At 39.8% G+C, this 24,476-nt stretch overlaps 1 protein-coding gene and 1 long non-coding RNA gene across 2 annotated transcripts in view; one reads left to right on the top strand and one right to left on the bottom strand.

Annotated features, from left to right (window-relative positions):
- MUSK (muscle associated receptor tyrosine kinase) overlaps positions 1-14,332 on the bottom strand; it is a 96,440-nt gene extending 82,108 nt beyond the window's left edge. Inside the window, exons 1-2 of the mRNA XM_019454224.2 lie at positions 13,903-14,332; positions 3,630-3,756 (exon numbers count right to left, since the gene is read on the bottom strand). Coding sequence (XP_019309769.1) covers positions 3,630-3,756; positions 13,903-13,981 — 206 coding nt within the window. The 5' untranslated portion in view covers positions 13,982-14,332. The remainder of the gene's footprint in view (positions 1-3,629; positions 3,757-13,902) is intronic.
- Positions 1-22,952, top strand: part of LOC109269983 (uncharacterized) — a 95,264-nt gene extending 72,312 nt beyond the window's left edge. The window contains exon 3 of the long non-coding RNA XR_002081358.2: positions 22,517-22,952. This is a non-coding gene — a long non-coding RNA (uncharacterized LOC109269983). The remainder of the gene's footprint in view (positions 1-22,516) is intronic.
- The last annotated feature ends 1,524 nt before the right edge of the window (positions 22,953-24,476 follow it).

The following is a 24,476-nucleotide window of genomic DNA, read 5'->3' as shown; positions in this document are numbered from 1 at the left end:
GACCAAGAGTCCAGCCACTCTGTGAAATAGAAAGTTTCCAAATTTGTAAGCTGTTGCATCAATGTTGCTTAATTTGAGTAAATTGCTTGTGGGTGGTGAGGACGCTCAAGTCTTTATAATTTTTTTTTAATGTTTATTTACTTTTGAGAGAGACAAAGACAGGATGCGAATGGGTTAGGGACAGAGAGAGAGGGAGACACAGATCCAAAGCAGGATGCGGGCTCCGAGCTGTCAGCACAGAGCCCGATGCGGGGCTCGAACTCAGGAGCTGTGAGATCGTGACCTGAGCTGAAGTCGACCGCTCAACCGACTGAGCCACCCAGGCGCCCCAAGTCTTTATAATTTTTAAAATAGAATTCATTATTCTCAGTTTTTAAGAGTCTCTAATGGTTTGATGGGGGGTGGGAGGGAGAGGAGGGTGGGTGATGGGCATTGAGGAGGGCACCTGTTGGGATGAGTACTGGGTGTTGTATGGAAACCAATTTGACAATAAATTTCATATTAAAAAAAAATAAAAAAATAATAAAAATAATAATAAAATAGAATTAATTAGAACAGTTTTAGATTTACATAAAAATTGAAAAGATGATACTTTCCATATACCTCTTTCCATCTAGTTTCTCCTGTTGTTAATCAGATTAGTTTGGTACATTTGTTACGATTAATGACCCAATATTGATACTGTTAACTAGTTTATATAAGTCTTAGCTTATTCAGATTTGTTTCAGTGTTACCTAATGTCTTTGTCTCTTCCATGATCTCATCCAGGACCCTACATTACATTTATTTGTCATATCTCCTTAGGCTCCTTTTGGCTGTCACAGTTTCTAAGACTTTCCTTGGTTTTTGATGACCTTGACAGTTTTGAGGAGTACGTGTAAAGTATTTTGTAGGATGCCCCTCTACTGGAGTTTGCCTTATATTTTTATTATGATAAAATTTGGTTTGTGGCTTTGGGAGAGGAAGATCACAAAAGTAGAGGGCCATTTCATCCCATAAAAAACAAGGGTGCCTGCTATCGATATGATTTCTCACTATCAATATTGACCTTTATCACCTGGCAAAGTAGTGCTTGTCAAGTTTCTTTGGTAAAGCTATTCATTATTCCTAAAAGGGCACACAAATATATTTTCAAAATGTAATTTCTTCTTATTTCACAGATCCTTTGACTAACAGCTAACTATTCAAACCTATAACTCCATTTATTTCTTATTTATTGTAACATTTTTGCCTTATAATAAAGGGAAGATTCCAATTTATTAAGTGACTTTATTCATAGCATTCTTACAATGTTGATTTTCTTTGTGTAATTAAAAAAACTCTTCCATTGTCCATTTCTTCATCTCCTTATAATCTTGAGAAAGAAACATCTGAGAGGATCGTAAGGCTATATTTTTCAAATATATACACTTCATAAGGCTATATACATATATATACATATATATGTATACATATATATGTATACATATATATATATATATCGTAAGGCTATATATATATATATACACATATGTATACATATATATATATACACATATGTGTGTATATATATATGTATATATATATATACATATACATACATATATATATATATGTATACATATATATACATATATATACATATACATACATATATATGTATACATATATATATATATACATATATATGTATACATATATATGTATACATATATATATATATATCGTAAGGCTATATATATATATATATACACATATGTATACATATATATATATACACATATGTGTGTATATATATATATGTATACATATATATATATATCGTAAGGCTATATTTTTCAAATATATACACTTCCTTCCCAGGCATGGTAGAGGCCATAGTGGAGAGAATAATCTTTGATCATTGACCTTTGACTATTGAATGTTGCCTGTCTAACAACTATTATAATTTCAAAGTAGGGAAGTGCATAAATCATATGCCAAGATATAAGCAACAACCGTAATATAATACAAAACTCTGTAACTTCTGTGTTGCCTTCACAGGTGCTTTTATGACCACTGTTATTCATGATGCATATTGACAGTGAGGTTTTTCTGTATTATTTAAAGACATTTAATTTTATTATAGAAGAGAAAGACATAAATAATAGACAAAACTCATGAAAATGTTGAGCATATAAATTGTAAAGCTAGTAGTGTATGAGATGTTAGCACAATGACTCGTGTTAAATGGAGCCATTGAGGAAGAGAGTCACTTGTGGAACATAGCTAGAGCTGGTGAGATGTGCTGAATATAGGCCATAAGTGAAATAGCAACCTGCCAAAGATTGATGGAATAAATAGAAAATATGATGGAATAAAGAAGAGTATCACTTAGAGTAGAAAGGGATGGAAAGACAAGCTTATAATCGTGCCATCTCTAGACTGACAGCTCTGTCACCCCTAAATCAACCACCTGTTGGTGACATACAACGTGGTCCCTTTATGGTCCCGTGCACTCTCCCCAAGGAACATAGATAAAATCCATGGCTGTTCAGCAGGCTAATTGGCAAGCTATCGTCATGGCCAGGTGCGCTTGTCCTTCTGTTTCTCCAACAGAGCAAGTCTATGTCCTTAGCTTTGGTGCCTTCCACCTGTGGGCTCAGACTTTACTCTGGTCCTTGTAAGAGCATGACAGTGGGGAAGTCCGAGGCACAAGAGCAACTGGCCATATAAACATTGAGTGAACCAAGATTCCTGAGTACATTGACTTATCCCATTTCTTTTCCCTTGTTCTCTCTAGAGATTTCAAATGGATTTAATAAACTGTATTTCAAGCATCTTATTTTCAGCCTTCCTATTCCAGGACTTCTGTCATAGTTTTCCAGGTAGACACCCTGAGGGTGACCACAGTACAGGGTAATTTCCCATATTACAACATGTATAATTGAAGGAAACACTAAATTTCATTAGAGTTTAGTGCAAATAAAGACATAAGTTTTCCTTGTGCAGGTTCATGGACCCGAATGTATAGATACCAGCTCAAGAATTCTGGTCCTACTGCAAGCTATATTGCCTGCTGAGAAGCCAGTGGTTCCCTTTGTTACAGATGTTTTTGGAGTATTTTTGATCAGATAGCTATTGCAAATGAGGAAAAGATAGCATGACCCTTTCATGTCAAATGGGAGTTTTTGTCTGTTTAAGAGGCTGCCTCATTATATATTAGGAAACTCTTCTGACTTTCAAAAGAAAAAGTTCTGGTGACCAAGAGGTCAGGTTCTTGGACAACATATTTTACTTTATTGGAATAGAAGTAGAGATGAGTCTGGTCCCTATTAATTCCCCAGCATGTCCTGGAACATGTGTCCTGTACCCCCGGCCTTAGGATATCATCGTGTGTCTTAATTCCTTGAAACTTCCTCTGGGTCCTAACCTGGAGTCCATGAAATAGCCCTGACATCCCCAGGTCAATTAAATCAGTGTTTGGCTTTAGGCATCTCTCTTAACCTCACTGACTTGCAGATCTTACAATTATAAAATGAGGAAATTTGCATTTTACATATTTTAGAAGGTAAGCTTTTGTCCTACCAAGAGCTGTGGTTACATTGATGACAAAGTTAAATTGCAAGGCAGCCATGGGCAGCCTTACCAGAAAAAGGCAGAATACTTACTTAATGAGAATTTTATTTCTGGTCCAGGAAATTTCAGGCTGGGGATAGGATTCCACTGCACACATAAATGTAGCCACTTCTTCAACTAAGGCATCCACTGTTTCCAGCGGAGTAGTGATGACAGGAGCTACAAGGAGAGGAGAAATCAGATGAGAACATTCTAGAATGCTGTTTACTAACCCTCTGTGAGCAGTCAGAGGCCGTCACCTACTGAATGAGAATTATATTTCCCCATAGCAGAAAATTGTCAAAAGGAAGGAAGATTGTATGTAGAGAATTTTGTTTCTACTTCCGAAATAGACGTTTGAGAATCAAAAGAGAAGGCTCTCAGGAGAGTAGGACTTAGAATTTTTTTATATAAGTAGGGGAAGATCCAGCTTTTATGAAGCCCAAAGTTATAAATTTGAGTACACACATTGAGGAAAAAAAAGAAAATTATAAATACAAAATATCCGTGGCCACCCAACACGGATCAGCTTGAAGGGAAGAGAAGTCAGAATGGAGAGAGAGATCTTAACAGTTGTTTAAAAACAATTTTTTCTAAACTTCATAATAATGTATGTTCATATTAACACATTGCTAGAGTCCACTGAGGGTCTTAGATGGGGGCTCCTGCAAATAAGAGATTTTATAAGCTTAAGCTTCGTCCAATTTATAAAAAATCAGATCTGCATGTGAATGGAATAGAAAAAGAGTAAATAAAATGACAAAAAGCCCAACTGAAAAAACTGGGCAAAGATCTGAATAGACATTTCTCCAAAGAATTTGTACAAATTTCATTTGTGTTGGAGACACAGCACATGAGATGATGTTCAATATCATTAGCCATTAAGGAAATGCAAATCAAAACCACAATTAGATACCACTTCATATCCACCAGAATGGCTCTAATCAAAAAGAAAGATAACAACACCTCTTGGCAAGCAGGTGGGTAGATGCACCTTTGTGCATTACTGGTGGGAATGTAAAATGGCGCAGCTTCTGTGGAAAACAGTATGTGGTTCCTCAAAAAATTAAACATAGAATTACCATATGATCCAGTGGTTCCACTTCTGGGTATATACCCAAAAGTATAGAAAGTAGGGACTCATTTATTTGTAGAACCATGTTCATAGTAGCGTTATTCACAATAGCCAAAAGGTGAAAGGAGCCCAGGTGTCCACCAACAGATTAACAGATAAATGAAATTGGTATATATCCATACGATGGAATATTATTTGACAATAGAAAGGAATGAAGTATTGATATATACCACAACATGAATGAACCTTGGAAACAATAAGCTAGGTGAAAGAAACCAGTCAGAAGGACAACATATTGCATGATTCCACCTATGTGAAATGTCCAGATGGGCAAATCTACAGTCAGAAAATACATTAGCGATTGCCTAAGATCAGGGGAGCAAGATGGAGGGATTAGGGGGTAAGAGATGGCTAAAGGACACAGGATTTCTTTGAGGTATAATGAAAATGTTCTGCTTAATTTGATGATAAATGCACAACTCTGTGAATCGTACACTTTATTTTTTAAAGTTTTTCAAAAACTTTATTAGAGTGTGTGAACACAAGCAGGGAAGGGGGAGAGAGAAGGGGAGAGGGAGAGGGAGAAACCTAAGCAGGGTCTGTGCTCAGCACAGAGCCCAGTGTGGGACCTCATCCCACAAACAGTGACATTATGACCTGAACTGAAAGCAGGAGTCAGATGTTTAACTGACTGAGCCACCCAGGAGCCCTAGTTGTACACTTTCTGGTTTTGTTTTTGTTTTTTATTGTTTGTGTGTATGTGCCTCTGCATGTGTGTGTGTTCCACAAAAAGAAAGAAAATAGGAGGGACTTTGACATTGATCCTTCTCTCCTCCTGTCCCCCCATGAAATGAGAGTCGCTTGGATTATAGGAGTTAGAAGGACAAGGAAGTTAAGAAGGATGAGAGTCGGTTAGTAGTAGGATGCATCCCTCTTTAATCATTTAGGAAGCCTGTGAATCTACCAGAGCAAACGGAGTGGGGTCCTGGTCATCTCAAGGGCTGGATGGTGTGGGAAAGAAAGTGTCAATACCTGTATTTGCATGAGTCTGGAAATCTACCCCATTGCATGACCTTATTGAAAATCATTATCATTACCACTTTATCGTTACTATTATTTATCAGAGATTTGTTTACTGCTTTCCATGTAACAAGCACCAGGTTGACTAGAAGCAAGTAAAGTCCATCTCTGCCTTAGAAGAGCCCACAGTCTTTCTCATTGCCAAGTAGCATTTCATTGTATATATAAACCACACCTTCTTTATCCTTTCATCAGTTGATGGACATTTGGGCTCTTTCTGTAATTTGGCTATTGTTGAAAGTGCTGCTGGAGGGTGTTATGCTAAGTGAAATAAGTCAGAGAAAGACAGATATCATATGTTTTCACTCATATGTGGAACTTGAGAGACTTAACAGAAGACCATGGGGGAGGGGAAGGGGAAAAAACGGTTTCAAACAGAGAGGGAGGCAAACCATAAGAGACTCTTCAGTACAGAGAACAAACTGAGGGTTGATGCGGGGTAGGGGAGAGGGGAAAATGGGTGATGGGCATTGAGGAGAGAGAGCACTTGCTGGGATGAGCACTGGGTGTTGTATATTAGCGATGAATCACGGGAATCTACCCCCAAAACAGAGCACACTGTATACACTGTATGTTAGCCAACTTGACAATAAGTTATATTAAAAAGAAGACTTTTGAAGGATTTCTAATATCATGGGAAAATGTATAAATATGTTTTTAAGTGAAAAAGATGATTTGAAATGATACATGTATCAAGAAAACAAGCTTGTAAATAATAGGAATGTGAATATAAGTATAAATATTTAGGAAGAAGAATAGACAATAAACCATTAAAAGGTGATTTTCTATTGTGGTGTTTAAAGAAAAAGAAAAGAGCCCACCATCTAGATAATAAGGATGGACGGTTACATAGAACGATCAGCCGTAATAGTTACGCCTGCTCTCCTGGCATAATTGGTAGTGCCCCCTGTATTCCAAAAGTGCCCGAGTTTGGACAGTTGATTATATGGTCATTTTAGATAAAATGCAAGGTATGTATCAGAGCCAAGTAAGTAGTGTGAACAGTATTTTAGATGCAGGGTAGGGGGTGACAGCCTCATGAGACACCTAGGACAGATGGGCACATTGGCCATAAAACACGCATTCACAGTCTAAACCTTATTTTTTCACTAAACTCAGAGACAAATTCATGGGCTGAGAGTAAGGGAACCTGGTGCTTGGGAGTGTCCCACTGAGCCCCCATCTTCCTCCTTAATGTGGTTCTTGTCTTAAGATGCAGTTTAAGGAGCATCTTAGCCCAGTTTCTCAGACTAGCTAGACAGAGCCAAATGCCCTTTTCCTTATGGGTCATCCTATAAATGTCACTCTGATAGCACTTGGCACACAGATGCTACTAAAATGATCCGCTTATGTCTTTATCTCATACTCAGTAATAAAAACCTTGAGCTTTGGGGCCAAGGACCATGTCCTAGACCTTTTTCTATCCCTAGGGTTAGCAGATTTACTGATATAATGTTTAAATAAGCTGTATTTCTGAGGCCTTTATAAAAGGCATAAATTTTTGAAAAGGTTGAAAGCAAATAGTTGAAATAAGAGCAGAAAGTTTTTAGGTGAAATGACATCTTTTATACGTAGGCACCAGGGCTCCTGTGGATGGAATAAGCAATCAATTGCAGAGTCATACAGATAAATAAAAACACTGAATATTAAGTTTGTGAGATGCAGATAATGATGGGCCCAAAGGTGAATTGATGATAGTGAATGCTTTCGTTGTTTAAAAAGCAAGAGCAATGAGCAGCCAGACAGAGGTGCTAGCACAGGGCTTGAGTTCAAATCCCTGTTCCATCACTTCCTGATGCATCAAGTCACCTAGCTGGTGCCTAGGCATGTTCAGCTGTAGATGGAGATGATAATAAAACCGCTACATAGGCTTGTCATGAGGATTAGTTAAATGAATACACGTAAAGCATTTAAAACGGTCCTTTCCCCATATGGAACACTGTGTGTTATCTGAGTCTGTAATTTAGAAACAGAAGCCCGAACTGTTCAATTGTTCGCCCAGTCTCTGGATTACTTGCAGATTTACCATTAATATTTACTTCTGGGAATCTATCCCAAGGAAATAATCTCAAGGCGGAAAGGCACACAGATGACTTTCACTGTACAGAACAGATGAATTGTCCTGGATCGTACTAATCGTGCTGAAAGGGAGGAAAGTTTCGGCACACACTTCTGCCTCGTAACTGCGGTCTGCTGGAGCTGGCTTGTACTGGCTTGCTATAGCCAAGTGTTAATTTCTCCGGAATTCTGTGAGACAACTGTTAAATACGGCCATTATTAAAAACTAAATTACATACATTTAGGGTGACAGATGGTAGCTACGTCTGTGGTGAGCATAGCATAACCTCTAGAGAAGCTCAGTCACTATGCTGTACCCCTGAAACTAATGTAACATTCATTGTGTGCCAACTATACTCAAGGTAAAAAGCTAAAATAAAAAACTTAAAATTCAATAAATTATATTAAAAACTAATAATACTCGAAATTTATCACTTCCTAATTATGTTACTACGTTTTACTATTACCTATGCTCTTGAAGTGATTTATACCCAAGGTCACTGTCTGGTAGAATTAGTGTAGAAAGCCACGTTAGTGTTCATCCCTCCCAGTTCAGTGTTCATTGTTAGCTTGAAATCGACTGTGGTTGGAGTCAGAAATCAGCAAATGCAACAAATCAGGGCCTTTTTTTTTGTCTCAGGGAGGCACACATTAAGCATATATTAGCAACTCTTACCTAAACAAGATATTATTCACATAATCACTGCGAATGGTATTTTTTAAGAGGATAAATAAAATAGAATATGCTCATGCATTCATGTGAAATAGAAATGGCAGGTAGCAGAAGTATATAGACAGTTATTTATGATACATAGAAAAAAATGGGAGAAAATATATGTTCAAACAGTCTTGGAAGTCAAGGTGACTTTTTCTAGTCTGAGGGTTTTTTTTTTAAGTTTATTTTGAGAGAGAGAGAGAGAGAGAACCAGCAGGGGAGAGGCAGAGAGAGAAAGAGGAGACAGAGAATCCCAAACAGTCTCTGCACTGTGAATGCAGAGCCTGACGTGGGTCTCGATCTCACGGTTTGTGAGAGATCTCTCTCGTGAGAGAGCATGACCTGAGCTGAATCAAGAGTCAGACACTTAACCGACTGAGCCACCCAGGTGCCCTCCTGTTTTAAGCTTTTCTGTATTTTATATTTACAAAATCATTCTTAATGGCCATGTATTATTTTTATAAGAAAATAAACTTAATTCATTAGTTTCTTCTCACCTGATACTTCAGAAGTGACAAAGGTAACAGACATATGTTATTAATATTTTTACAAACTGTGGAGATCAGTAAAGATCAAGAAAGTAAATCTGAGAATGTCTTGACACAGTTATGGAGAAATACATGAGGTGTTACTAAGAACTTTATTAGATTAACACCTTCCCACCATGAGCAGTGGCGTGATAGTCTTGTGCATCGTTTGATTCTGTTTTTAATAATTTTAGCATCCAAAATTAAGAACCTGCCACGGGCCAGGCATTATACTTTTCATTCATTATCTCATTTAGCACAACAAACATAAAGGTAGATACTATTATTATTCTCATCTGCAGATGAAGAATGGAGGATAAGAATGGCTAAATAGCTGTCTAAGCATAACACAAGTAGGAAATAATAGAGCTAAACTTCAAGGTGAAGGTCGGTTTAAAATTCCTATCTTTTAACTCTAAGCAATTCCATGCCTTGAGCATAATACTGATTACAGACAGAGGGGAAAAATAAGGTTTACGTTAATATCAATTTATATAGGCAGGGTATAGTTGGCTAAGTTCACTTTGCCCATCTTTCAAAATTACCCAAACAAATCCACATTCAAATTGTTACTGGCAAAATCACATCGTTGTATTTAATGATATTTGTTGACTCAGCAGACTGTCTCCTGTTTACTTTCATTCTGTTATCCAGCTTTCATCTCAGCCAGAGTCTGTTTAAACTAGGGCACTATTTCTCCCCTCAATCCAAGGACCACATGAATAACAAATACATGAAAATGAGCACAATGCTTTTCTGGACCCAAAGAGTAACTTCACTTGAATCCTAGCTGCTTGATGTGAAGGAAAATGATATTAACCCTTTTATGGGCTCTACCGCATGGCCATTGACAGACCAGCTTCTGATTGACTAGTTGTTGACGAACATGACCAAATGACTGAGTAAACACCAAGAAGTCAGGTGAATTTGCTCCTTTCTGTTTTAGTAAAATTAGAGCTCAGACTTGGGACATATTCGTGTTTTTTTTCTAATATCATGAATACAGTATTGTTTTTTCAGTATGAGAAAACACTTTGGTGTTGGAAAATTTTCAGATATCCCCAAAGAAAGAGGATATTCAGTATTGCTCATCATTTGGCTTATCTTAGAAACTGGCACATTTATTCTACTGGCGATACAATAAAATAAAAGTTATTTTTTTATTATGATGCCTTTGGAACTTGTAAGCTTCATTGATCATCTCAACCACTTATTAATATTGTATCATTCATTCTTTGTCACAGAACACACTTTGGGTCCTTGCCTTCAGGAATGGTACTGGGCATAGACCGGAAGGGGTTTAGGTTCAGCCTGTTCAGAATTTCTGAAATTGCCTCTCCTGGGTGAATTCATTTGGGTTAAGAGATAGTCCCGTAGAGACCCGTCTAAAATGTTCATGTTACCCAAGAGCGATCATTTCAGCAATCACTGACCGTCTTTAGCATAGTACCTAATGTTATATGTTGAGCACTAGTACGCACTTGTTCATTTTATGAGGAAATGGAGGCTCACAAATACTACGTGCCATCCCCAAAGACACACAGAAAGACATTGGAGACTAGGAAAAGGAACTTGATCTTAACACTCTCTTCCAGGCCTTAAATGTCCTCACTTCACTGCCTTCATTATTCTGCCTAGACTGCACGGTATGTTGCCATATAATCTCAGCTCCCTTACTCTCTAGTCCTTCAGCTGCCCTGACCCTGGGAAGCACCAACCTTGAACTAGTCTCACCCGCTGTCCTCGCTTGCCTCTACGTTCATATAGTATTGTTAGATGAAATGAAACACTGGTGCAAATCAAGGCCACTATAAAGGTTAATTCCCAACCCCAGCTGGGCCCTCAGCATGGCCCACGTAGTTCCTCTGCATTACTCTGGTCTGCTCTTTGCTCACTTTCTTGAATGGGGCCACATCCTTCAGGTCCCATTCTCTCCCCTCACCTTGACCCTTTCTCCCATGACTTAAGTCCTTGTTCACTGAGAAGTTGCCTACTACTCTGGAAATATGGCAGAAGTCTTGACGTTTCTGCTCTTTCTCTCTGTTCTCGAAGGGCAGTATTATTTAAAGCAACTGTGTCTCCCCAAACACGCAATGAGTTGCTCTTTCAATGTACGTCAATATTCATCCAGGACTCGGTGTCCTGGATTTCAATGACAGCTGTGCCTGCTCTGACTTAGTCATATGTTGAATCTGTGAACCCTATCTTTGTATGCATACGATCTAGAAGAGGAAGTTACTCAAATATATCTGAAGATAAATCACTTAGGCGCAAACACTTCTAGGTATGGGAGCAAATGAGGTAATTTAAAAAGGTGGAGTTTGGACAGGAGTTCTTTGTGCGTATTAAAGAAACTCAGTACTGCTTACGTGAACTGCTGTACTTCTACAGAATTTAAATCCCACCACACGCTTAATATTCCCTGATAAAGCACTCACTATTATTGAAATATGTGGTTAAGGCGAGTATTCAATGAAACGTTGGTTACTTTCATACGTGATGGTTTGTAAATTTCTGGTTGTGGGTTATGATATTGAGCTCGTCACTGAAAGTGTCACTAGTCGTAATTATTTAGAACAAGTGACTTTTCCTTTTGTCTTTGAACATTAGGAATCTCCAACTAAAATTAAAACAAGAAACTAATAATTCTACAAAGTCTATTATTAATTTTATTGAGGAAATGGTATGTGGAGAGTTAGAAGAGAATCCACTAAATACCTTGTGCTATTTAAAAATCTGTCATTTTGTAACACATTATTGTGCAGATTCCTTGATTCATTCATTTTTTAAAGCACTTAGGAAAAAGATACCTGGCTACAGAACTCTTTTTATTCTCTGTCAAGAATAGAGAAAATAACTCTGAGATAGTTTGTGTGGAACATCTTTATTATTTCCAGCAGTATGAAATAATAGCATATTATTGTTTTTTGTACCAATATATTCCATGAACTCTAACATTTAAAATTTTAAGGACTGTTTTTATGATAATGTTTATTCTCAGAACTGGTGTGTGTCGTGAATGAATGTTTGTTCTACTAGGCCTGGTGTTCTTGGCTAAGATTGGTGTTAAATCCGTAACTAATTTAAATTTTACCGTAAATACAGTAGACTAGGCAAAAATATTCTTTTAATTTTTTGGTTTTATAATCTAATCAGAGCAATAAATTAATTATAAACAAAGTCAGATTAACAATCTGATTTTTTTATTCAAAGTTCAAGATGTTTGGCTTTATCTTTAGATCACCATATTTTGAATTTTTCGAAATAGAGACGGTGTGCATTTGAATTAAGGGCTTTACCTGTAAAGTTTGGAAACTGTAAGTCATTTCATTCCAGAATATAAATTAGGAGTTGTTTATACAGGGAGGTGGGTTTGTTTATTTTTTTTTAATACACCAAATCCTGATTTGAACCAGCAAAATCAATTGTTTTGTTCCTTATAAGACTGAAGTTTAATAAATGTTAGCGTTTACCCATGTCACTTTTATGTAACTTCATGGCTTAGGAGAGCACAAATAAGACTTAAACAATCTGTAAATGTGAACATTCAGGTGCTACCTTACCGGACATCCGTTGTATGATCAGGAAGTATTAAAATAATCCAAAGCCAATGTTAAGTCTTTCTGGCTATTATTAGCTGGTTGAAAAGATCTAGATTCTTCCTTATCTGGAGATACCTTAACCTATTAGTTGGCAATTAAATGTTTAAATACATCTGAAGATACTATTCTACTTGTGTAAGATGGAAAAAGAAAACAAAACGTAAGTCTCCGAAATCAGATTGTTTGTGAAGAAAGCTATACCTTGTTAGCATGTGAATCTTGCCCTTGGGGCTCCAGAAATTCTAATGACCCACAAAATCTAAAGCTGTGTTTCCCATCTACATACACATACTACCTTCACTGACCTACGCAATACAAATGTGTTCAGTTCCTTGGGAAAGTAACATAAAAGGAAAATAATTAATTTGAGTGTATCATAAAACGCAGAACTCTTTTACTCTAATACATTAAATCTGAAAACTCTTTAATTGACATCATTCAGTCTTTTTCATGTCTTTAAAAAATTTTTCAGAGAAACCCTCAGTCGCTTTGTAAATCACATACTTTCCTGTCTTTCTTCCTGATTTGAAATACACTAGTCTCTGTTTTATAATGCACTGGCCAGAAACCATATCACTGTGGACATTCTTGCTGCTGCAACAGGTGTTTGTCAGTTTCTTAAGTTGCTTTCCTTTCCCTGAGGTGGTGTTATTTCCGGTACATTCCAAAGGCTCTGAAAAAAAACTTTCACAGTCTCTTGCTGAGCCAACTCATGCCTCCAACCTCAAAGTTATTGAGAACTCATTGTCTTCAGGCTTTTGTTATATAGGCAAATTGTGTGAGTCTTTCTGTAATTCCAATTTTTAAGAACTAAAATATTTACTAAGAATTTTGCAAAACTGAAACTGAAAATGGAAATGACTTTTGTTCAGAAGCAAACAGTCTGGACATCTGGGAGTAGGGTTGATTATATTCCCAGCAAACCTAATGTGAAAAGGTTTTCATCATCCATTTAGACCACCCTGAAGTTTGACACACGCATAAACAAAACGGACCTTGATAACTTGCAGTCTACCTGCTGATGTTTTCCTACAAGTGAGGACTCTGCATGCCCTGTGTGGCTAGACTTTTTATTGCAGAACTTAAGCGAGGGAGGGATACTGGTAGAAAGGAGATCGTCAGTCAACTGCTCCCTCTCCATACATCATACCCCTACTTCACCAAGTAAAACCCAAGCCCGCCATAATATGAATCGGTCGTGATCAGAGCACACACATGCACTTTAGAACTGTGACAAGGCAACAAGAAGACAAGATTCCTCAAACAAACCTTTTGGAAGTTTCTCAGTCCCGCTGAAGGCAACCAAAGTAAGAATATGTACCAGTGGAATGTTGACGAGCTCTCTCATGATTAATCCAGGCTCAGGCAGGAGAAAGTTCCTTCTGGACAACGCAAGGAAAATGCCCCCACAGTTTACATTTTAAAGCACAGTTTGTTACAAAAGGGTCGTCTGCTAATGACTGTTTGTGTCAGCAGCTCCACAGGCTCTAAGTATAATCAGGAATTCTCAGTCTTGGCTGTAGTGATGGACACGGCCAGCTGGTGAGTATCCACTTAGGCCAGTAATGCAAGTGTAGTGCTGGAGGAACAAGGGAAAGAAAATCCCTTTAGAATCCCTTTTAAGACAGTGGCAGAAGGACAATACCAGATGCCTTTGCAACCATCACTGTATTCCCTGAGGTATAGGTTTCCTGATCTGATTCGGTTCACCACCTCTCTCTGCTCACGCCACCACCCTGGGTGTATGTAATCAGGCTCCTCCCCATCGCTCACTCCGCCTCCTACCTCCAGCCCATTACCAGTTCCTACAGATGGTACCAACTGCCATATTCCTGCATTTCTTCCCCTCCGTTGATTCCGATTAGTATAATGCTGTCCCAGTCTCCTTTCCAGACATTCATCTTCTCTGAATGATGGCGATAGCATCCTGTCTGTTCTCCTCTACTGTGTCTTGTTGTCGTCTGATCTCTTCTCAGAGAGATCTCTTCTCCTGCTCAAGAGGCTTCTGTGCCTCTTGGCCGCATCAAAACCTATTCAGACCTCTCTAATATGACATGGGAGGCCTTGCTGGCCCCTGCCTGTCTTGTTAGCCTCATCTGTTACAATCCGTGCCTCTATCTTAATATTTAGCAACCTGTTTCTATATGCAGCTTTCTTCCCTCTGTGAATTACTCAGGCTGTTCTGCCGGCTTGGAATTCTTTCCCCTCTCTGCACTCAGTTAACATCCATCCCAACTTGATCATGATCTCCTCCTGGGTGCCATCCCAGACCCAGAATTCTATATCTTCCCAAAGTTGCATTGGGTTTGCCTCCTCTGTGTGTGTGTGTGTGTGTGTGTGTGTGTGTGTCTTGTGCACATGTCTATCACTGCACTTACCACATTGTTTTAAGATTTTTGCCTTATTGGTGCATCCTCATTCTTTGGCCTCATGAGTCCATGGATCTGGAAGCTGGGGGCTGTCAGCCAAATTAGTTACTTACAGCAGATCTTCCTAAAGGTGCACCTCCATGGCTTCCGAAATGTTCTACTACGCAAATTGCCTTTTCTCACTGAATGATATGTCTTGGAGACTTTACCATGCTACTACATACCCATCATTTCTACTGACAATATAATTGTCTAAATTATGAATGTATGATGGTATATATTTGCTCCCCAGCAATGTGTTGAGAGGACCCATTTCCCCACACTCTTATCAACATTTACCTTTGAATTCTTACATTTAAATAGAGTAAAAATGATACTTCATTGTTTTAATTTATACTTATTTCACTGAATACTATTGGTAATGAGAATTTTTCATATTTTTATTGTTATTCATTTTCCTCTTCTGTGGCTTTAGTCTGTATTCCTCTTACATCATTTTTATTTTTCTTATTTATAGGAATTTTAAATGTATGCTCGATATAAATAATTTATGTCCTTTGTCTGTTGTATATACTGTCAATATTTTCCATGTGGAACACCTCTGCTACCGAACCACAGAGAGCTTGTGTTAAATCAGTTCTTCCTTCCTAGATCAGGACCTGGGAGGACCAGGTTATCCAGGGCTGTTGGAAGCTTCTGTGCTCCATTAACAAGAAATAATGTGCAAAGCCAGATCTGTCTACCGGACTTCTTTGTTATTTAAATTAATAGATTCACCCTTTTGGGGAGCTTGGCTAAACATGAGTTTGAGTCCTTAAACTGCAATCAAAATAATGCTAGTGTAATTTTAACAGAAGACATATAGATTTGATTAGGTTTCTGCTGAGAACATCCTGTGAATGCTGTGTATTTCATGAGAAATTTGAATGTCAATAAGATGAGCCCATTTTTTTATGTGAAATTTAGGAATCAGCAGGCTGAACAGTGTGGCTACCTATCATTTCCATAAATAACACTAGAGAAAGTGCAGGGTTCTGGAAATTTGGTCGACTTTGGATTTATGAGCCCCCCAAGGACCCTCTTCCTTCAGATGTCCAGGAGGAGGACTTATAAGGGAGCACTCTTCATCCCCTTTCCCCTAAAATAAAGAACAAGCAATGATGACACCTGTCTTGAATCCAGTAGGAACTGCCCCCTCTAGGCCAGGAACCCCAGGAAGTTATTTCCTACTTCATATTCCACCATGACCTGAGTCCGAAGGTGACCGCAGTGCCATGCAGGGTTAAGGGGAGACAAAACTCCATTGAGGGAAAAGTGAAGCTAGAGTTTGAGGGAGAGTGCTGGCTCAAGATGAGGCGGTCATTGGCTGAGAGAAGCCCATGAGGAGTGTGGTTTAGGTAGGAACACCACAGCAGGTTCCAAAGTGTGGCAGCCAGTTACATTCCTTGCAGCAATTTCTTGTACCCCTGATATGAAATGGCCTTCTATCCTACAGTACAATCTGCTGTGCCTTACAATAGCAGACTTAGTCAGCCCTGTGGAGTGAGACTGGGCACCAGTCCTCAGGGCATGAGGAGAGTAGGTGAGGCGGATGGCCAGTCTTCCCGTTAATAAAATACAGTCGGGGGCGCCTTGGTGACTCAGTTGATTAAGCATCTGACTCTTGATTTTGGCTCAGGTCATGATCTCACAGTTTGTGCGTTCGAGGCCCGCACTGGGCTTTGTGCTGACAGTGTGGAGGCTGCTTGGAATCCTCTCTCTCCCTCTCTCTCTGCACCTCCTCTGCTTGCTTGCTCTCTCTCTATTTTAAATAAATAAGCATTTAAAATAATAAATACACCAATGAAGCTTGCCTGGCTACCTCTGCTATCTTTGCTTCTTCATCTCAGAAGCTGGCCAAAACTCCCAGGAAGTAGGATCAAAGAGCGAGTAGCACCGTTCTGAGCCACATCTCAAAGTAGACACTGGCATTCAGCTGCACAGCAGCTGATGACACTAGCCCCATTCGTGCTGGAGTCAGCACATCACCAAGTTAGTGCTTCTGGTCTGCACCAGGCTCTCATACATCTGGTGAAGCTTGGCAAAGAGCCCCTTCTAATTATCACAAAGGGCAATGACCTAATTCTTTGCCTCACTGGTCAGCAGACAACGGGTCATGAATGCCACATGGATTGCCCTTTCCAGAAAACTCCTGGGGAATCAAAGAGATAGTGGTAGGGTTATATTTTTTTTTAATGGATGGGATCTCCCCATTGACTGTGAGGATAGCTATTGGAGGTGCATCAGGATTTTTGGAGCCTATACCTTATAAAATTGGAAAGGACTCTTGAAAGAAAATGTTCAGTGAATGAATGAATTACACTGAATACCTACTGTATGTGGGACATTCAGCAACAAGAGATGGGGCTTAATGTCTGGTGAGGGAATGAATAACAAACAATTACATAAATAAATAAATAAATAAATAAATAAATAAATAAATAAATGCATTAGAATCTGGAGAGATACAGTACATTGTAAGATTATATAAAAACTGAGACTGAAAAAAAATGAGCCTGGCCTAGTTAGGGAAGCAAGAAATGCTCTTCTGAGGAAGTGCCACCGAGGCTCCCCGCTGCAGGATCACTCAACGTCAGACAGCCAGACTCGGGAGGTGTGGGCGTAGACTCTAACAGGCAGTGGGGGAAGAATGTGGAAATGGCTGGGGATATGGAGACCATGGTGCTGTGATAGAAATGAAAATTGTTTGGAGTGCAGGAAGGGGAAAGGTACAGAGGCAGATAGGGGAGATCACTCAGGGTTTTGTATGTCTCAGTAAGAGCTTCATTCTACGAGAAGTGAAACGCCCTGGGAATGTAGATTGCAGTGCAAGCTACAGACGTGAATCTGATATGCTGAAGGGAGCACGTGAAAGGAGAGGAAGCCTTAGATCTGAGCCATGACACGTTCCAACCTCTAAATGCCAGTGAAAGATAAAGAGCTAGAAAAAGAGATGGACACAGAGCAGCTAGTTGGGTAGAAAGCTATATACTAATAAAGTAGAGTGGCACACAAGGGAAGGGAAGAGAGCATTTCTAGAAGGCGAGCATGGAGTATGTTGAATGCCCCTAAGCGGTCAAGTAGGAAGGAGTTGAAAGGTTTCCATTGAATTTAGCATCATAGAAGTGGTTTATGATCTTGGTGAAGGGCAGTCCTGGGGAGCAGTGGGGAAGGAGCTAAGCCCCTGGATGGTGTACACAAACTGGAGAGTGAACAGGATGTGAGGAAATAGAGACAGTATGTGGGGAGGATTCTCTCAAGAAGAGTGACAAGGAGAAAGCTAAGCAGCAGCTGGAGGGAAGGGTTGGACAGAGACAGAATTTATTCTTTTTTTTTTTCTTTTTAGTAGGCTCTATACCTAACATTGAACTCACAATCCCTAGACCAAGAGTCGCATACTCTACCAACTGAGCCAGCCAGATGCCCCAGAACTCATTCTTTATTTATTTTGAAGGTGTGCTGTGAGGGATCCTGTAGAGAGAAAGAGGTTAAAGACACAGAAAAAGAAAAGATAGTAGGTAGTTCAAGGTCTCCAGGAAGGCAGGAGGGACTGGAGCTCTAAGCACTGGATTTTGTAATAGGAGATGATGAGGAAGGGGTAAGTAGGCATATTTGTCGGTGAGAATGGGGAAGAGTTTACTGAGCCCTCATCTAATGACTTCTATCATCTCTGTGAAGTAGAAGGTGAGGTTGAAGAAGATTTAAAACAGTTATTCTGGAAAATAAGAGAGCCCACAGTTGAGGTTGTTGTTACAAAGCATAAGCTGATATCATACACCCTAGTGTGTTTTTTTTCTCACCAGCCATTCTCAGCTTCACAAATGACAGATGTTGAATGGTTGGGTTTATTTTGGGGGGTGGGGGGAGGAAAGGGTATTTGTTAGTGATACATTAGTCCAGGGAAGCAGCATTCCAGAAGAGAGAGGGAAATGCGATGCTAGGGAGCAAAGTGGGTGTATTGAGAACAGACACAGTCAATAAGTCAATAAGATACTGGCAGCACAAAGAAGGTAGGAACATGGACAATGGAAGGAGCAAAACCCGGAAAGAGAGAGATTCAGTGATGTGGGGTAGCTTCAAGTTAATTCAGGGGTCCACCTGGGGAACATAGCCCATGACCTGGGGCCATTTTGCTTATGTGCAGTTAAGTTCATTTCTCAGAGGGGAGACCAGCTCTGAGTCCACTGTTCTTGCCCATGAAGGACAATGAAGTGGTTGGAGAGGAAAGGGTAGATTGGAGACAAATATGGAAAAGATTGGGTCATGAAGTCAAAACGAACACCAGATTTTCAGCTTGAAAAATTCAGTGGAGTTGGGCTGCTGGAGTGTGGAGAGCCGGTGAGCCCATGGGTGGGTGAGCAGGCGACGGGGTGGGGGTAGGTGGAAGAAAAATCAAATGAATGTAGAATGTGGAGTCTTTAATTGTATGCTAGCAGGAACTTCTGAAAGGAAAAGAAGTCTACTAAAATGATCAACTTGTATCATATAAAATTTATAAATTTATATCTTAGGCTGCTGTCTGGGTCCCAAAATGAAATAGATGGCCTGCTCAACTAGAACAAAAGGAGATATATAGGTGTAAGGTGTTCGGAAACTGCAAGAATTAGTGTAGAGACTGTGAACCGCCAACAGGTGCTCTTTACCATCTCTAGGCCTGAGGGTTGAAGGGGCAGAAAACCACTTATCGGAATCTAAAGACTAAGTCATGGGAGAGCTTCCTATGAGGAGCTAAGACTTTTGGTTGAGGGATTCAGGTAGCTCACGAGAATGCTTTTGATTTCTGGCAGATCCTCACCATTGGCCAAACCCAATAAGGAACTGGAGGGCAAGAAAGCCCATTGATAGAGTTCATAGAAATCAGTTTCCATAGGCACAGAACAGGGGACAAGTAGATCTGGAGGACAAATGGAAGGAGACCCCAGCTGGTGTCTTTAAAGAGTTCCAGCTTCTCCCAGAGCACAAACCAGACACCAGATGAGACTTCACGCCAGTTCTCCGATTTGTCTGCAACAGTTACCTTTGCAGTCATTCGATCAGCATATCACACTTTATCCCGCCTCTCTGCTTACCCCCAAAGACTAAACTGCTTCTCGGTCATACCACCTCTGGCCTCTCTGAAGTATATCTTTGGTACCCCAGCATGTTATAGGGGTTTTTCCAGAGTACGGGTCTGCCTGTCTAGATTTTCTGTACTCTCTATTCTCTGAGACCTCCAACCTGTTGGTCGCCTGCATGAACACGGTGCTTCTCCCTGGTTCATCCAGCCCCACTCTCAGTCTGAAAACCCAATGGAAAATGCAGACGTGGCTACAGTTCAAAGACCCTGAAGTTCACACATATGATATAAATCATTCTGAGGGAAGAAGCCCTCCACCATGCTTCCCGGGGAGGTCCGTTCGTTCCATCGGCCTCTGCCAGAGAAAGCCGCGGGGTCGCTGTTGTTCTTGTAGGTCATCCACCCTGCCTCAGTCTGCTGGCACAGGCTGTTTAGACCCTTGATGCTGCTGCCAGAGGGAATTTTTTTTTAATTTATCCACTGGGGTACCTGGGTGGCTCAGCTGGTTAAGCCTCCGACTTCGGCTCAGATCGTAATCTCACTGTTCATGAGTTTGAGCCTGCATCGGGCTCTGTGCTGACAGCTCAGAGCCTGGAGCCTGCTTCGGATTCTGTGTCTCCCTCTTTCTCTGCCCCTCCCCCACGCACACTTTGTCTGTCTGTCTGTCTCTCAAAAATAAACATTACCAAAAAAAAATTAAAAATTGTCTACCACTCACCTATTAGAATGGGCAAAATCTGTAACACTGGCGAGGATGTGAAGCAGTAGGAAATCTCACCCGTTGCTGGTGGCAATGCAAAAGGAGTCTGCCATTTTGGAAGACTGGCAGTATCTTACCAAACTAAACATACTCCTACCATATGATCCAGCAGTCATACTTCTTGGTATTTACCCAAAGGAGTGAAAAAATGTTGACACAAAAACCTGTACACAGACGTTGATAGCAGATTTATTCATAATTGCCAAAACTTAGAAGCAACCAAGCTGTTCTTCAGTAGGGGACTGGATAAATAAACCGTGGCGCATGCAGACAATGGACTGTTATTCAGCTCTACAAAGAAATGAGCTATGGCACCATGAAAAGACATGGAGGAATCTTAAAAGCCTGTCACTAAGTGCAAGAAGCCAATCTGAAAAGGCTATATACTATATGATTCCAACTATATGACATTGTAGAAAAAGTCAAACTATGGAGACGGTAAAAAGATCAGTGGTTTCTGGACACAGTGGGAGAATAGGCAGAATAAGAGAACAGTGCCTGAATAGGCAGAGCACAGATGATTTTTAGGGCGGTGAAAATACTCTATATGATATAATAAAGATAGCTATATGTCATTATACACTTGTTCAAATCCACAGAGCATACGATAGCAAGAGTGGACCCTAAGGTAAGCAGTGGACTTTGGGTGGTGATGATGGGTCAAGATAAGTTCATCTTTGCCAAAATATGTACTACCCTAGTGAATGATGTTGATAGAGGGGGAGGTTAAGCAAGTGTAGGGACAGGGAGAATAGGAGAAATCTCTGTACCTCCTCAATACTGTTGTGAACCTAAACAGCTCTCAAAAATAAAGTCTTAAAAAAAGCATCTGTAGCTCTGTGCAATAGCAGTGTTATAGCCAATCAGTCAGTGAGGCATGACTATTGCTAATTGAAAAAAAAAAAAAAATATATATATATATATATATAAAGAGTCCAGTACAATGATATTATTCAATTTATGTTTTAATTTTTTTAACATTTATTTATTTTTGAGACAGAGAGAGACAGAGCATGAACAGGGGAGGGTCATAGACAGGGAGACACAGAATCCGAAACAAACTCCAGGCTCTGAGCTGTCAGCACAGAGCCCAACGCGGGGCTCGAACTCACGGACCGCGAGATCATGACCTGAGCCGAAGTCGGCCGCTTAACCGACAGAGCCACCCAGGCGCCCCTGTTTTAATTTTTTAACGTTTATTCACTTTTGAGAGAGAGAGAAAGAGACAAAGCATGAGTGGGAGAGGGGCAGAGAGAGAGAGGGAGACACCAAATCTGAAATGGGCTCTAGGCTCCGAGCTGTTAGCACAGAGCGCGACACGGGGCTCAAACTCCTGAACCGCGAGGTCATGACCTGAGCCAAAGTTGGACGCTTAACCTGACTGAGCCACCCAGGCGCCGCTCAATTTATGTTTTCATTAAAGTTTTTATATATAAAAATTATGACAACTACAGATGGCATATTATAAGCAAGTACAAAGCATAAAATCATCTTTGCCAGGAAAGCATTATTCTCTATAGCGAAGTCATTTTTGGTTTTGTTTCTTAAACTGAGTATCCGAAACGTTTCGTATGTTTTATGGGTTGTGGAAGCGGCAGGTCCCAGCTCTGCCTCTGTAAGCTGAGAAAAACGAATACTTACTCTTGTGGACCCTGATAGGTGGATACAGATGAGTGACCTCAGCCCAGCCAATCAGACACGTCTGCTGGGACTCTGAATTTGGAGCAAGTGACACAAAGAAGGAGGTAGTGAGAATTCATTCCAGTGGTGGCGGCATCACGCGTTCGACGGCATCGGAGCCAAGAGCAGCACGCAGCCACGGCGGCGCCTCAGCAGTATCCAGTGTCTGGTGATGGCAGCGCTGGTGGCCATGCCCAGCGTCAGCGGCGGAGCTGCGTCACCCTGACCGGGCTGTTCCTCGGTCGAGAGCTTGGCCACGGTGCTCGCCACCTGACTGCCTTGGTTCCTGCCTGCCTCTCCGGTATTCCTGTGTATTTTGTAAGCTGCCCAGTAGCCTTCCAAAACATTTCCTTCCTCCCAAGTTAACCCTTTCTCTCGAGTTACATGATACATACACACACACACACACACACACACACACACACACACACACTTATTTGTAGGAAATATATATACATCTAAAATATAATTAAATGAATAAATGTATAATATATGAATATAATGTATTTTATTTAATTAATTTAATTAAATTTATTTATTAATTTATATTTATATTTACATTTATTTATATTATTTATATTTATTAATTTATAAATTAATTAATTAATTAAATTAATTTAATTAAATTTATTTATTAAATACATTATAATGTATATATGTGTGTGTGTGTGTGTGTGTGTGTGTGTGTGTGTGTGTGTGTATTCTCATGGAAAAACCTTTAATAGGACACAAAACCTAGAAGTCATATAAGGATGACTCCATTTGACTACATAAAGTTTTAAAATCCACCTGGGGGAAAAAGAAACACATTGCCAAAGGTTAAATATCAAAGTGAAATTTAAAAAAAAAAGCAGCACACAACTTGCTAAGCTAATAGATACGTACGTACATACTCATTATGTATCTTACTTGAATTTTCCTCAACGTGTGAAAGTATTGGCCATTCTTTTTGCTTAAGATTCTCTTTCACTTGGCCTTTTTATGATAGAGTTATTTCCTGGTTTTCTTGTTGTTATTTTTTTGTTGTCCTCTTCATAAATTCCCCACCCTGCCCCATTCCTTCATGCAGAATTTAAATGTTTATTTTCCCAAGTTAAGTCTTTGGCACACCTCTCTTGAGTGTGCCATACTCTAAGAGTTGTTTCGACCATTTTACAGCGTTAGAAAACACCTAAATATGTATGACTCTTACCTGTAGCTCTGAATTAAATCTCTGTCAGAAACACCTGTATAACTAGTCGCCTGTATGGCTAGCTCACAAGCAACTGAAACTCAAGATATATAATATTGAGATATAATATTATTAATCTTAAAAACGTTTAATATTTAACTAGAATTAGCAATGCAATCAGAGAGGAAGGACAGGAAACCTTCAAACTTTGCTTTCTCTCCCCATTGCTGCAAAAGGCTCTCTGAGACAAAATGCCACTTTCACAAGCCACAGCTCTAAAATGGCTTTCTACTGCTGTCATTGAGCTAAAATATTAGCTGGAAGCCAACATGCCTCCACATACTGTACCCGGTTCCACGCACCTGTAAATGAAGGTGTCAGCAGGAAAGTTGGAAAATACACGCTTTTTCTTATTGGCGAGTTCTATGAAAACAGGTACTTCAGAATAGTGACTGGCACATGCGATGTGTGTAATAAATACGAGTTGTGCATAAATTCAGAGCTTTTTCAGGTTGACATGGCTCTCGGTTGACTTGTAACACATGATTCTTAATGTTCAAGTGCTCTCAGGGATAAGATAGGACGAGAAAAGAGCTAGCCCAGTAGAGCTAGCTGTATCTCCACCTATGGTGTTCTCCACTGTTTGTTCCCCAACTGCCCCAGCCCTGTATGGGAGAGGGATGTAGTTATGGGGAGTTGTGGGAGAGAGCTTGGGAAGGTATTATAGTCTCAGAGCTGATGAAATTCAAACTTCTTTTCCAAGACTCT

This window comes from Panthera pardus, unplaced genomic scaffold, assembly GCF_024362965.1.
Source record: "Panthera pardus isolate Hobbes unplaced genomic scaffold, ASM2436296v1 HiC_scaffold_20, whole genome shotgun sequence".
NCBI classification, from domain to species: Eukaryota; Metazoa; Chordata; class Mammalia; order Carnivora; family Felidae; genus Panthera; species Panthera pardus.
This window is presented reverse-complemented; position numbering and strand designations above follow the sequence as displayed.